The 14,491-nt window shown below is 40.6% G+C and overlaps 2 protein-coding genes across 2 annotated transcripts; both read right to left on the bottom strand.

Moving 5' to 3' along the window:
* Positions 1-589: 589 nt before the first annotated feature.
* Positions 590-1,993, bottom strand: LOC132057622 (uncharacterized). The gene is made up of 2 exons (XM_059450249.1): positions 1,295-1,993; positions 590-1,198 (listed from the first exon to the last, which is right to left on the bottom strand). The coding sequence occupies exons 1-2, from the start codon at positions 1,991-1,993 to the stop codon at positions 590-592; spliced, it is 1,308 nt and encodes a 435-aa protein (XP_059306232.1).
* A 2,802-nt stretch (positions 1,994-4,795) lies between these two features.
* Positions 4,796-7,691, bottom strand: LOC132057621 (uncharacterized). The gene is made up of 2 exons (XM_059450247.1): positions 6,185-7,691; positions 4,796-5,853 (listed from the first exon to the last, which is right to left on the bottom strand). The coding sequence occupies exons 1-2, from the start codon at positions 7,689-7,691 to the stop codon at positions 4,796-4,798; spliced, it is 2,565 nt and encodes an 854-aa protein (XP_059306230.1).
* Positions 7,692-14,491: the final 6,800 nt, after the last annotated feature.

Genomic DNA, 14,491 nt, shown 5'->3' with positions numbered 1-14,491 from the left:
AGGATATGGAACTTTAACACGATGAGACCGAGCCTTATGTAGGCTGCCTACGTATCCCGCCAAGGGAATCAGGCCAAGCGTAGTTCAAGACATATAAGGCAAAACAAAATTAAAATTTTCTAATAATGTGACTGAGGCCTATGTAGGCCGCCTACGTATCCCACCACCGAAATCAGGCCAGGCGTAGTTCATAACATACAAAAATAAAATTAAAATTTTCTAATAATGTGACCGAAGCCTATGTAGGCCGCCTACGTATCCCACCACGGGAATCAGGTTAGGCGTAGTTCATATTACAAGCAAATGAAATTTTAGAAATTTCTATCTTAAAGAGACCAAACCCGACATGGGTTTCCTACATATCCCGCCGAGGAAATGTAGTTTCATTACATAGAAAGACATTACAAGACATTACATATAAAATAAATGAAAAGCTCCTAGACGTAGTATCTCTTGGCGCATCCGCATTGATAGCTTTTGGCCACACTTCGCCATCTATTTCTCGCTAAAATTAGTGCTCCTCCAAGGTACTCGATGAACCATGTAAGGCCACTTGCCGATTAGGTGCAAATTTTCCCTTAGCTTCATTTTAATGTGGGAATATACGCTTCAACACCAATTGCCCCGGTTTGAATTGTCTTGGTCTTACCTTCTTGTTGAAATCTTTGGCCATTCTGTTCTGATAAAGTTGTCTATGACAAACTGCATTCATCCTCTTTTCGTCAATGAGCATCAATTGTTCATATCGATTTTGTACCCACTTGGCATCACTTAACTCAGCTTCTTGGATAATCCTTAACGATGGTATCTCTACCTCTGCAGGTAACACAACCTCTGTTCCATAGACCAAAAGATAAGGTGTTGCCCCAGTTGAGGTCCTAACAGTGGTGCGATAATCGAGAAGGGCCAATGGCAATTTTTTGTGCCATTGTCTGTAATTATCAATCATCTTCCGCAATATTCTCTTGATGTTTTTATTGGCTGCTTCAACTGCTCCATTCATCTGAGGTCGATAAGGGGTGGAATTACGGTGGATAATCTTAAATGTTTCACAAATCTCCCTCATCAGATCACTATTGAGATTAGCTCCATTATCTGTTATAATTGACTCGGGGATTCCGAATCGACAAATGATGTTATTGCGAACAAATTCTACCACCACCTTCTTCGTCACTGACTTGTGCGAAGATGCTTCTACCTATTTCGTGAAATAATCGATAGCTACCAGAATGAACCTATGTCCATTTGACGCGGCCGGCTCGATAGGGCCAATAACATCCATGCCCCAAGCTACAAACGGCCAAGGAGAACTCGTCACATTTAATTCATTTGGTGGGACGCGAATCAAATCACCATGAATCTGACATTGGTGACACTTTTGCACAAAACGAATGCAGTCTGTTTCCATAGTCATCCAGAAATAGCCAGCTCGTAGAATTTTCTTAGCCAGAGTAAAACCATTCATGTGAGGCCCACATGTACCGCCATGCACTTCTTCAATCAACTTGACCGCTTCTTTGGCATCAACACACCTTAGCAATCCTAAATCTGGAGTCCTCCTATAAAGGATTTCTCCATTTAGGAAAAAGTGGTTTGCTAATCTTCGAAGTGTTCTCTTCTGAACACTGGTTATGCCTTCTGGATAGTCTCCTGCCTTGAGATACTTCTTAATGTCATAGTACCAAGGTTCTCCATCAGGTTCTTCATCTACATGGAAACAATAGGCTTGCTGATCGTGCACATTCACCTTGATAGGATCTATGTAACTCTTGTCCGGGTCCTGAATCATAGAGGATAAGGTTGCCAAAGCATCAGCAAACTCATTTTGAGCCCTTGGGACATGCTTGAATTCCACCTTGATAAATCTCTTACACAAATCTTTCACACAATGCAGGTACGGAAGTATCTTCACGTTCTTAGTGGTCCACTCGCCTTGTACTTGATGAATCAGTAAGTCAGAATCACCTATAACCAATAATTCTTGTATGTTCATGTCATTGCCATTGCCGAGTCCAAGAATACAAGCTTCATATTCGCCATATTATTGGTGCACGGAAACATTTTCTTTTGAAATTGGATAATGCACCGAAATTAAAAGCTTCCAATGCCAACTCCTTTGGAGTTTGCTTTCCCATCAAAGAACATTCTCCACTACGGGTATTCCTCGAGATATCTTCTCAAACAAACAACACCTCTTCATCGGGAAATAAGTTTTGAGAGGCATGTATTCTTCATCTACGGGATGTTCGGCGAGATGAGCGTTCTATTGCTTGCCCTTTGATAGCCTTTTTGGGTGATATATACAATATCGAACTCACTTAGCAAAATCGCCATTTGGCCAACTTCCCGATGAGGCATGGGCTTTCCGAAAGATATACTTGAGTGGATCCATCCTTGAGATGAGATAAGTAGTATATGCGGACGGGTAATGTCTCAACTTTTGTGCAACCTAAGTCAAAGAACGACGGTGCGTTCCAACAAAGTATAACGGGCCTCATAAGGCGTGAACTTCTTGCTCAAATAGTATATTGCTTGCTCCTTCTTTCCTGTTTCATCATGTTGTCCCAGCATGCATCCAAATGTATTTGCTAACACAAACAAATATAATAACAAAGATCTTCCAGCTTCTGGGGGCACCAAAACAGGCGAATTAGACAAATACTCCTTGATTTTATCAAAAGCTCGTTGACAATCTTCCGTCCATTTGGTAGCAGCATCTTTCCTCAATAGCTTGATTATCGGATCCATATTCACGTCGATCGTGCTGTGAACCGGCTAATGTGGTTGAGACGACCGGGAAACTCATCACGTCCTTTCGACTCTTTGGGGCGAGGCAACTCTTGAATAGCCTTTATCTTTGAAGGATCCAATTCTATGCCCTCCTGCTCACAATAAAACCTAACAGCTTCCCAGCAGGAACACCAAATGCACACTTTGCGGGATTTAATTTCAAGTTATATCGCCTCAACCTGTCGAAAAACTTCTTCAAATCCGTCAAGTGATCTGAACTCTTTCGTGACTTGATGATGATATCATCCACATAGACTTCAATCTCCTTGTGGATCATGTCATGAAAAATAGTAGTCATGGCTCTCATATAGGTGGCACCTGCATTCTTGAGTCCAAAAGGCATCACTCGATAATAGTATACTCCCCAAGGTGTGACAAATGCCGTTTTCTCAGCATCTTCTTCATCCATCAGAATTTGGTGGTACCCTGCGAAGCAATCAATGAATGACTGCAACTCATACTTCGCACAGTTATCAATGAGTATGTGAATATTTGGAAGGGGAAAGTCATCCTTCGGACTGGCCCTGTTGAGATCCCGATAGTCCACACACACTCTGACTTTGCCATCTTTCTTAGGCACAGGCACGATGTTGGCTAACCAAGTGGGGTACCTCGCAGCCCGAATAACTTTTGCGTCAAATTGCTTGGAGACTTCTTCTTTGATTTTTAAACTCAAATCCGGCTTAATATTTCTCTTCTTTTGCTTCACCGGAGGGCAGGAGGGATCAATAGGCAACTTGTGCGACACAATATCTGTGCTTAGTCCCGGCATGTCATCATAAGACCATGCGAACACGTCTATATACTGTCTCAAAAGGTTGATCAATTCTTCCCTTTGTGACGGGGTTAAATGGACACTAATTCTTGTTTCCTTCACAGTTTCTGAATCCCCCAAATTTATGGTCTCTGTTTCATCCAAATTTGGCTTTGGCTTATTCTCAAAATGTTTAAAATCTTTGGTTAACTCTTCAGGTTGCAGGTCCTCTTCATGTTCTTCGGAATCTTGTTCGGCATTTAGAATTGGTTCGCTTGTTTAATTATGTGTCAAATTCACAGTATCGGCAGATTTACTAGTTTGATTGCTGAAAAGGAACAGAGAAATTAATTAAATGAAGACGAAATTAAAATAGAAAATTATAGTTTGGATTTGGCATTTAAGCTTTCAAAAGGTGGAGGCAAAATATAACAAAAGTATAAACACGATTCAGGCCTCAAATTTGAATCGCGTTGTTTTCATCAAATACTAATACAAATCATCTACCAAGACTCCCGGAGAACTGGGGGTGGGGTACAAGTCCAATTGTTTAAAGAATCTCCAGGATTAGCATCCTAGATAGTTGGAGTTTCTGGGCAATCGTTCAGAATCACATTGCATTCAGCTTCTTCCTCGGCAATGAATAGGTTCTTGAGACCTTCCACGAGGTTATCTTCAGCAGCTTCCTCTGGTACTTGGGTGACAGACGCCTTGAAAAATGACTGATTCAGGAGCGGGACAGGCTTTGGCAAGGGAATATCACCTTTCCTTCTGAGACTAGCCAGTGAAATTTCTTCAAGAGTGGGCTCGTATCCAAGACCAAAAGTATCCTTCTGGCCGGGTAATTGAATTGGTTCTACTATTCCATCCAAGTTCACTCCAAGACCCCGACCAGGCTTAAAACCATTCTTTAACATTTCCCAAGCCACCATCATAAGCACACGTGGCAACTTTACCCTTTCAGCTCAAGTAGTACACATGGTTTCCTTAATATGGAAAACAGATCCATCTAGCTTTTCTACACTTTTAATAACAGGAATTGAATTTTCGGGATAAATTGAATTGTTGCCCTCTCCATGGATCACAACTTCTTGATGATTCCAGACAAATTTCAAATTTTGGTGTAAAGTAGAAGGGACTGCACCAGCCATATGGATCCAGGGCCTTCCTATCAGCAAGTTGTAGCTAGCGGATATGTCCATCACTTGGAATTCGACCGTAAACTCCACGGGTCCAATCTCCAATATCAAGTCAATTTCCCCTACGACACCCCCTTTGAGCTCCATCAAAACCTTTGACCCTCACGTGACTATCACGAAGTTTTCCGATGTCAATTCCTAAAGCTCGAAGAGTAACGACATGACATATGTTAACAGCTGAACCTCCATCAATAAATACTTTAGAAATGAACTTATCTCTGCATTTGACTGTGATGTTCAATGCCTTGTTGTACCCCAAACCTTCAGGTGGTAACTCATCGTCATGAAAAGAGACTTTGTGGGCTTCCAGGACTTCTCCAACCATGGCTGAAAATTTCTCGCTAGAGGTCTCAGCTGGAACATAAGCTTCATTCAGTACCTTCACTAGAGCGCTCCTGTGGGTTTCAGAATTCATCAATAATGATAATAAAGAAATTTGGGCTGGTGTTTTCTTCAGTTGTTCTACCACAGAATATTCTTTAGTTGGCATCTTCCTCCAAAATTCTTCTACTTCAGCCTCGGTCACAGCCTTCTTTTGGTTATTTTCTTTACTCGGTGGCCCTCGCGCTACCTCTTCGGGGGCATAACACCGCCCAGATCTTGTCATCCCGGCAGCAACAGTTTCTACAACCAATTTTGCCTTTCCTTTGTTCCTTTCATCAGCCGAGTAATTCCAAGGAACTGCTTTGGTGTTGAAAGAAGGTGCCTGAGCAACTAAGGCTGTGATCTTAGGCCTGGGAGTGAGCACTTCCACTTCAATCGGTGCCCTCACTTGAACTGTAATTACGGGAGCGATAAAGGCTGATGATTCAACCTTTTCCTCTTTTTTGACTGGTACAATAGTCCCTTCCAGGTTACATTCTTCATCAATGGCGATCATGTTCACATTTGCATCACCATGATTGGGCAGAGGATTGTCATTTATATTTGGGGGAGCCCCTTTGAGCTGGATGACTCCTTCTTTGATCAACGCCTCAATTTTATCTTTAAGAGTAAGGCAATTTTCAGTATCATGTCCGGCAACTCCTGAGTGATACGCACAATGCTTAGTCCCATCATACCATCCAGGAAGGGGGTTAGGAACTCTTCCTTGAATCGGTTGGAGTATCCCTGCGGTTCTCAATCTTTCATATAATTGGGCTAAGGGTTTGGCTAATGGTGTATAAGTTTTAGTGGGTTTTCTTTCAAAGTTTGGGCGAGATCTGGGTGTATTTTGTGGACGATTTTGTGGTTGGTATTGGGGTTGAGGCGAGTAGGTTGGTCGGTATCGTGATGGGCTTTGATAGGCAGGTGCTCGAGGTGGACAATATATTGGCTGGGTGTGGTAAACAGGGTAGGGAGTGGGTGGAGGCTGGTAATAAGGCTGAGGGGTTTGGGTGTATTGGCTAATATGCGGGCTGGGATGAAGGGTATTGGTAGGTTAACATCTGGTTTGGTCTACGTTCCTGGATGGTCATGACCGCGGACACTCCGTCCTTCTTCTTCTTAACTGCTCCCCCAATTGAATCTGATTGAATTGCCTTACTTGTTGCTTGCAAGGCTGCCAAATTTGTGATTCTTCCTGTCTTGATACCTTCTTCTATGAAATCTCCCATCCTGATAACTTCAGAAAACTTTTGCCCGATGACGCTTATCAACCTTTCGTAGTATGTTGCATCTTTTAGAGATTGTACAAAAAGCGTCGTCATCTCACTTTCCGCCATCGGAGGCTGGACCTTTGCGGCTTCTGCTCTCCACCGCATAGCATACTCTCTGAAAGTTTCTGTTGACTTCCTTTCCAACTTCATCAGATAGAATCTGTCTGGGACAGTTTCAGTGTTAAACCTGAACCTATCCATGAATTCTTGCGCCATCTCTCCCCAACTACGCCACTTCTGCGGATCTTGGCATGTGTACCAATCAAGCGCTTCTCCTGTTAAGCTCCTTATAAACAGCTTCATCCTAATGGCTTGATCTTTCCCTACTCCAACAAGCTTGTCACAGTACGATCTCAAATGAGCCCGAGGATTTCCTTTTCCATCAAACATATCAAATTTCGGCACCTTATATCCAGCAGGCAACTCAATGTCGGGATGAATACACAGATCCTCGTATTCCAGTCCTTCACATCCTTTGTGAGTTTGGATGCTTCTAAATGCTTCCTTCAGACTACGAATCTCCTTTGCAACGTTCTCTTCCGCTCTTGCCCTAGCTTCCCTTTCTATCTCCTCATAAGGATCAGCCTCTGGTTGCGGCACGGCTTGTAATGTGGTAGTGAAGGGTTGAGCTTCCGCTACATATACCGGTGGCACATACTGCGTGTTATGGTTAGCGGCGTGTGCCAAAGGTATGTGTTGGGTTGCTTGGTAGCTTTGGGTAAGTGGGGTAGTCTGGTTGAGTGGGATGTTTTGGATAACTGAAGGCTGAGGAATATATGGGGTGGTGAAGGGTAATGGATTAGCTTGTTGAAAGTTAACTTGTTGTGGATTGACTGGTTGCGGGTTGGCTTGTTGCGGGTTATTTTGTTGTGGTATGGCTCGTTGTGGGTTATTTTGTTGCGGGAAGGCTAGGTTAGTTGTTTGTGGGGTGGCTTGTTGTGGATTAGATTGTTGAGAGATGGTTTGCTGTGGATTAGTTTGTTGTGGGACGGGAGGTGAATTAGTAGTGTTTGGATTGATTGTGTGAAGTGGAGGGTTTGAGGGAAATGGTTGAGGGGCAGGCGAGTCGACAGGCGAAAAGGATGGTGGGATTGCCGCACTTGTTCTTTGTTCATGAGGAGGAGTGTTGAGGGTAATGGACAGGTTAGTGAGATTTCGCAATCGCTTAATTTCATTTTGCATATCGGCCACTTGTTGTATCAATTGGGCTATGAGTCCGTCAGCATTCCTTCCCTCTGAAGCCTCAGGCTCGTCTCTCGGAACGGTGATAAGTCCCAAGCCATTCTGTTCAGATGCCCCTGAATCATTCATGTTGTCGGATGCTCGTGCTTTTGATCTTGTGAAGTACGGGTGATAATCAAAAATAAAAGAAAAACCTTCAAAAGTCAACACGAATCAACCTTTTGATAAATAATCAAAATAAAAAAACCTTCAAAAATGCAAAAAAAATCATGCAAAAGAAAAATTAGCGCGACGATAGTGCGAGAGGTGGGCCTAACGCTAAATATTTGAGATTATGATAGAGTGATCCAAGCCATTAAATTGAGACACTTGAGTTTGGAAAATGAAAGGCCAAGCTTCATTGAAATATCAAAAGCGAGTACATCGATAAGACAATAATTTAAAATACATCGAGTGGCATAATGTAAAAACAATCCTAAGACTTGGCCTAGATCTTTGCATTTGATTACGCCGGCGGTGGAAACGAAGATGACGCTCCATCATTGCTAGGACCTGCTCCCGCATTCTCCAAATACTGCATTATATTCGCCATTTGAGCCCACATCTCGGGAGTGACAACCATAGTCCCCAAACGAGCATGTCTTATCCAAATCGTCTTCCCGATATCCTCGAAGCCTGGTTCACCTGCTGGGCTAGGATCTATGTCTCCATTGTCTTCTTGAAGCCATGCGTGATATCCGGGGTACCTCCTGCCGGTCCAGCCCCAATACTTATTGGATTAATATTAATCCATTCCTCGAGAATCTGACCAGCCCTGGGAACTCTGAAGTCTGGCCCAAAAAGAATTTCAGAACCACTCATGTTAGCTTGAAGAGGGATCACTTGATCTAGGCCGAACTGCCGGAGTACGCGTGCTGGAGCGTATGGCTGGAGGCCTTTCAACCCAATAAGCTCAATATAGTAAAGCCTTCTACCTCTTATGTAGGCTGTGGTACGTGATAGCAGCAGGTATTTCCATTGGATCTGATCGCCAGTTCGGGAAGCCAAAAATTCATACCAGTCATTAGTGCCAACTGGGGATACAAACGGCTTTGTTCTTTCATAGAAGCTGCTAATTTTGTTTGAATCACTGAAGCATATGTCTGCCATGTTTGGACGCTGGTAAAAATGTTCCATCGCCCACATTTGTAGGAGAAGATTGCAACCCTCAAAGAAATTTGTTTCACCTCTTTTACACTTTCCCAGGGCTCGAAATATTTCCGCCAAAATCATGGGAACCAAGGTGAGTTGTGCCCCATCAACTCCTTCAAAAAAGCTCTCGGGCCACGGCACATATGCAAGTGCTGATTTTCCCATATTCACGTGGGAATACCAAAGTCCCAAGCAAGGCAACGGCAAACACAATGGGACGTCTAACTTGCTAGTGGGCGGGGGTGCATATGAATTCCTTCTTGAACAGCGCGTATCCATCCGGACGCCCGTACCTCTCATACAAGTAATCCAAAGAAACCCAGTTATTCTCGAAGCATCTGAGTTCTTTAGTGTTCTTCAATCCCAAATAGCGGAGAAATTTCTTCCCTGACTGACTGTGTGGGATAATCTGACCTCTCCCTTGGTATTTTAAATCAGTGAAGTAACTGATTTCTTCCAATGTGGGCGTGAGTTCGAAGTCCTTAAATCTGAAGACGACTCGATTTGGATCCCAAAACTTGAGTAATGCTTTAATCACATGCTTGTCGGGAGTAATCTGGAACAGTGAGTTGAGGAACTTCAACCTCCTCGTAACAGCTAATCTACTACCCAGATTCAAGTCTTCCCACCATACTCTCAGCTTGCTCGGGACGCCACTAACCATCTTAACTTTGGGAATCTGGGGAACGAAGTCCATCCTACAAAAAAGAAAAATGGTGACTTCCCAAACTCGACATGTCATAATTAGGCTTGGATCTTTCTATCATTATCACGTTACACATAATATGCTTGTTGGTCGTTGGGTTATGAAACCCGTCGACAATTTGGTAGGCTTCCTAATTGTGGAGTCGATACTAAGGACCAACCCACCTAAGGTTTATGCATGCATGACTTAAATAGAATTGGTGGGATAGCTCTATCCTAAGTTTTCTAAGATTTGGCTTACTAGACACAAGGTTCCCGAGCGGACCACTCGACTGAGAAGGCTACGCGGTCACCAAAAATTCGGACACCCCGCGCATATGCCAACTCTCCAAAATTTGAGATTTTTGAAAGAAATTTGCGGGTGCGCAAAACACACCTCGCGTGTACGTGTGATAGTGTGAATTTTCGAAAGTGGAGGAAATATGAACGGAATGACAGTTTAAGAAAGCAGTAACAAATAATTACAAGAATTTACATGAAATAAATAATTACAACAAATAACAAAATGACCACATAAATTTAAAAAAAAAACACATAAGAGGAATAACTAAAATTTAATTAGCCTAAGTTGTTATGGTTAAAACCTATTTCACCTTCCCCAGCGGAGTCGCCAAGTTGAAGTACCCCATTTAGACCGGGTCAAATTAGGTACAACATATTGGAGATTCCTATTTTTGCTTTATTTTAGGAGTCGCCACCTAATTGATTTTAAGGTGAATTAGGGCACCTAATTAACTAAGGTAAAGTTAACTAAACCTCCGTTAATAGTCTGCTTAATCAGTATGATTCTAGGTAAGGGTTCTAATTATCCTAAAGGGAAGGGGTTAGGCATCCTCTAGGATCCGTTAACTACGGTTTACCGGCCAAACTTAGGTTAATTAATTAAGATTAAATATAGTGACTAAATTTAAGAAAATGACTTATAATGTTAATAAGGTTTTAAAGAAAAATATAGTAACGTCGTTTAAAATAAGACTTAGAAATATGTTAAGATAAAATGCTATTTAAGACAAGGTTTGTAGGATTAACTTACACAAAAGAGAGACTTCAAATATTATTTAAAATAAGCTATAAATGTTGCTAAACTTTAATAAAAAAATGACGCTTGCAAAATATAATGGTTTGCGTGTAAATAAAAGCCTTTAAGGGAAGACCTAGCCAATTTAAACTGGAAATAAAATTACATTATATGTAGAAAATCTAGACTTGTTATAAATAGAATGCAAAGAGATTAAAAATAATGTAAATGAAGCTTTAAAAATCTATTGATTAGATATGCTTGTTTAATCTAAACTTATTTTTTATAGGTAGAATGCAAAGGGTGATGAATTTTTCTTTCTCTTTTCCTAACTTTATTTAACTAGGCTCGGCTAAAATATGTATAGTTGAATGAATCTTGGAAACAATATTTTATAAAACATACTTAAGTTATTATTTACATATTAGTGACGTCTTGAAATTTTTAAGATAGTAAAAAAAAAAAACGTGATTCTCTTGGTTCGAAATATGTAATTATGATATTGTTGACGACCAATCGTTCTAAGAAGATAAATATTATAAGTACTATAGATAATTTAACGTAAAATAAAAGAGAGTGAAACTCATGGAATTAATCGTCAATTTTCTTAAATTAGCTGCCCATTATTCTAAAACTACCCCATACTAATTAGGATTCACCTAAGGCTAAAAAACAAACAAGCAAAATGTTAGACATAAACCCCAAACCAAATACGTATCAATCAGAAGAAACAAAATCAGATTATCGGCCCACTTAGGCCATTGCCAAGAGAAATCTGCCTCAGGCGTTGGGCCTTGGCCCAGAATTTTCAACACTGCTGCAAATGGGCTGCGATTCTGTTTGTGTGATCTGGGCTTCGACCCAGATATCTTACACTTGCTGTGGACAGAACTGGACAGAGGGGGAATAATATTTTCGTTGGGACTTAGCCCAACACCAAATGCGGAAGACGAATCCCTCGGACTCGTGTACGAAGGTCATGCATAAAATAAAAAGGAAAAAGGATTAGTATACGATCCAGGAATAATGTTAAACATGTAAAATATAAACTCAAACAAATCAGCAGATTGTGTATATTCTATGTATATTTGAAGTATACCTCATGTATACACACTCATAAGGATGTATAGAAGGTCAATATCGGAAAGCTTTTGCCCCCCGTCTTCCCGATGTTGCACAAGTTCTAAGGAATTTCATGAATCCCAAGCATGGCTAACGCCGGGGAGGGTTCAAGCTCGATCCGTAATGACCAATCTAACCTCCCTATTAATGTATTTTCATGAATATACTTTAAAATGCATGGATATACCACCTCACTGCCTAGGCAAGATTAAAACACTTATAAGTGTATTTGAAAATATTCCAATCAATCGACTATGCCAAACACCGAAATTCAATTCCAAACATCGAAACGAAAGGCGCCTAGGCTTAACATTACAGCATTTATTTCTTTTAAAACCGATGGTTTCCTGAGTATAGTCTCAACGTTACATTGCAGCAACCAATAATTAACAAAGAGCAGGCACAATATCCGAAACAGCACAGTAACATAGGGGGTTCTTACAAGCACTAAACATGATTCCAAACAAACATGATAGTCAAGCAGATAGGCAACACAGCAAAATTCATACTCGTGTACTTTCCAGAATTCAAACACACAACTTCGGAGCATAATAATGGCCTAAAGACACTTAAATAAAGCTATAAACAAGAAGAAATATTAGCAAGAATGAGAAGAGGTCACTAAACTAAAGAAGTGTGATTATACTAAAATGAATCATTAATTAATAAGTTATTATCTAGGCCACTTAAGGAATGATCACGACCGGACCGATATGCATAGTTATTTTCAGCAGACTGAACTTAACAAATATTAGACTCCACAGTGCATGGATTTTAACTCATCTTTAACCTATTTAAGATATAATTCCCAGATGTACAAGAAAGTAATCTACGATAAGGTTATCATGCTCAGCAAAACATCCAACCAACTATCCTAGAGGGTTCATATTAGGCATGTTATACACTGGATAATCAGGAATAATAAAAACCACCAGAAACAAAGAAGCAACACAATGGGAGATGCATACAACAGTCAAGGTCACCAGTTTAAACAACAAGGATTAGAGGCAAATGGTCTTTAGTGTACACTTAGAGAATTGAAGGTTTCACATTTTATATCCTAATATAAAATATTGTACAGCCCCATCTAATGATGTTTTGACATGGTTCAAACAATGACATAGCAAGTTTAATGGATTTTCAGGAGAACCAAATCAAATATCAACTTGTCGTTATAACTGAAGCAAACTGCCTAACTATACGTTCAAGTGTGAGAGAAGAACAAACAAAGTTTAACCTTTTAAGCATGTTGGAATATGAACTACTGGTTTCAAAGTGAGGAATATTTAAGTTAGATGGCTTGCCTCATTTAGCAATTTTGACAGGATCATGAGGGATAAAGTAGACAGAAGTCCTTTTATTTCAATTTCGAAAGCCTAATAACCACTAGCTCGTACTTGAATCATTGATCAGACTAGATATACTAATGAACCAACAAATGATGAGCCATATAGCACAACAAATGACATCAGTTAAGCAAGACCCAACTGTAAACACATGGACAGCATCTATGAACACAGGGTTAAACAACACTTCAAACTAAACAAGTTTGTAAGCAGGCCAACGATTAACTGACTGATTTCATGGAAACTAACAGATTGACCAATCACTTGAACAAATGGTAAATGACCAAACTAATTAGGCATACTCATGTGAACTAACACCAACATCAGACAAACCAGTTAATCCACACCATGGTCAACAACCAACAACTTAACCACAATAATTAAACCTAAAGCAGATTTATTGAGACTAATCGTAAACTAATCTAAACAAACACAACCAAAACATTAAACATACGGACATAAACACTAAATTGAAGGCATTATACTAAAAGGAGGAAAGTTTACCTTCTTCGGGTGCAGCGAAGTGAGGCGCGAGCTTCCGGTATACCTCGAAGCACTTCGAATCCGCCGAGTTAGTATTTCCTCGAACCCAAACAGAACCAAGTGCGGAAACAAAGAATATGATTTCGATTTTTTTTCGATATCGAACAATGCTACCACTGCTAAAATAAACTAATCTTTCTAGGGAATTTTCAGGTGGCTTAAACTTGTGCTTTGTTTAGAGGGGATTTTGCGGCTGAAAAGAAAAAAAAAACTTGTTTCAATTTTGAGGGGAATTTCTCGGTTAAAAAGACTTCTTAATTTTTTTAGGGGGGTTTTCCGATCCGAATAACTTTTTTTAAAATGAACCCAAAAACGATTATTTATAGGGGGAAAATCTAGGGTTTGCTAGGGTTTCATAAAATGAGCGGGATTGAACCCTTTTCAAACACAAAACGCTAAAAACCCTTCTGTCATCGGTCAGAAAACCAGAAGAAGAGACAATATTAATAAAGATTTTTGTACCCGAAGTCAAAGGAACGAATAAAAAAAATGATTTGCGTTCAAAACAAACAAAACCCATTAAGATTTCTCAGAAGCACGCGAGAAAGAAAGAAGAAGAAAACAAAAACTCTTACCTCTTCAACGGTTGAAAAATTGGCGAGGAGGGTACAAACATTAATTGCCTTCCTCGAAATGGCCATGCAAGGCCTGGGGAAGGTGAAAGGCGTCTGTTTCCTTGCTCTATTTGTCAACGAATAGAGAGAAGAAGAGGAGAGAGAGAGAACGGTGGAGGGAGCGGCGGATGAAAGAGGAGAAAATGGGAACCCTAGTGGTTCCCTCTCTTTTGAAACGAAAATGGGTCGGCTGAGAATTAATAGACCGGATCTTGGGCTGGGTCGGTTGCAGGATGGGCTGAGTGATGGTGGGCTAGGTTGGTTTGGCTGATTTTAAAAATATGGGCTGGTCTCATACAAAATAGGTTTTGACCCAAGTAATTTGGGATTGATTATGGACTTCTAAATTTAAATAAAAGACCCGTTTTAATTAACTATATGCTAATGTGT

Source organism: Lycium ferocissimum, chromosome 5 (assembly GCF_029784015.1).
Source record: "Lycium ferocissimum isolate CSIRO_LF1 chromosome 5, AGI_CSIRO_Lferr_CH_V1, whole genome shotgun sequence".
NCBI classification, from domain to species: Eukaryota; Viridiplantae; Streptophyta; class Magnoliopsida; order Solanales; family Solanaceae; genus Lycium; species Lycium ferocissimum.
This window is presented reverse-complemented; position numbering and strand designations above follow the sequence as displayed.

Coding starts and splice junctions, on each gene's coding strand:
- LOC132057622 (XM_059450249.1), bottom strand. CDS start 1,993: ATGAACATACAAGAATTATTGGTTATAGGTGATTCTGACTTACTGATT. Junction 1,199..1,294: donor CGAGTTCTCCTTGGCCGTTT/GTAGCTTGGGGC, acceptor TTCACGAAATAG/GTAGAAGCATCTTCGCACAA.
- LOC132057621 (XM_059450247.1), bottom strand. CDS start 7,691: ATGAATGATTCAGGGGCATCTGAACAGAATGGCTTGGGACTTATCACC. Junction 5,854..6,184: donor GGTCATGACCATCCAGGAAC/GTAGACCAAACC, acceptor TGAGAACCGCAG/GGATACTCCAACCGATTCAA.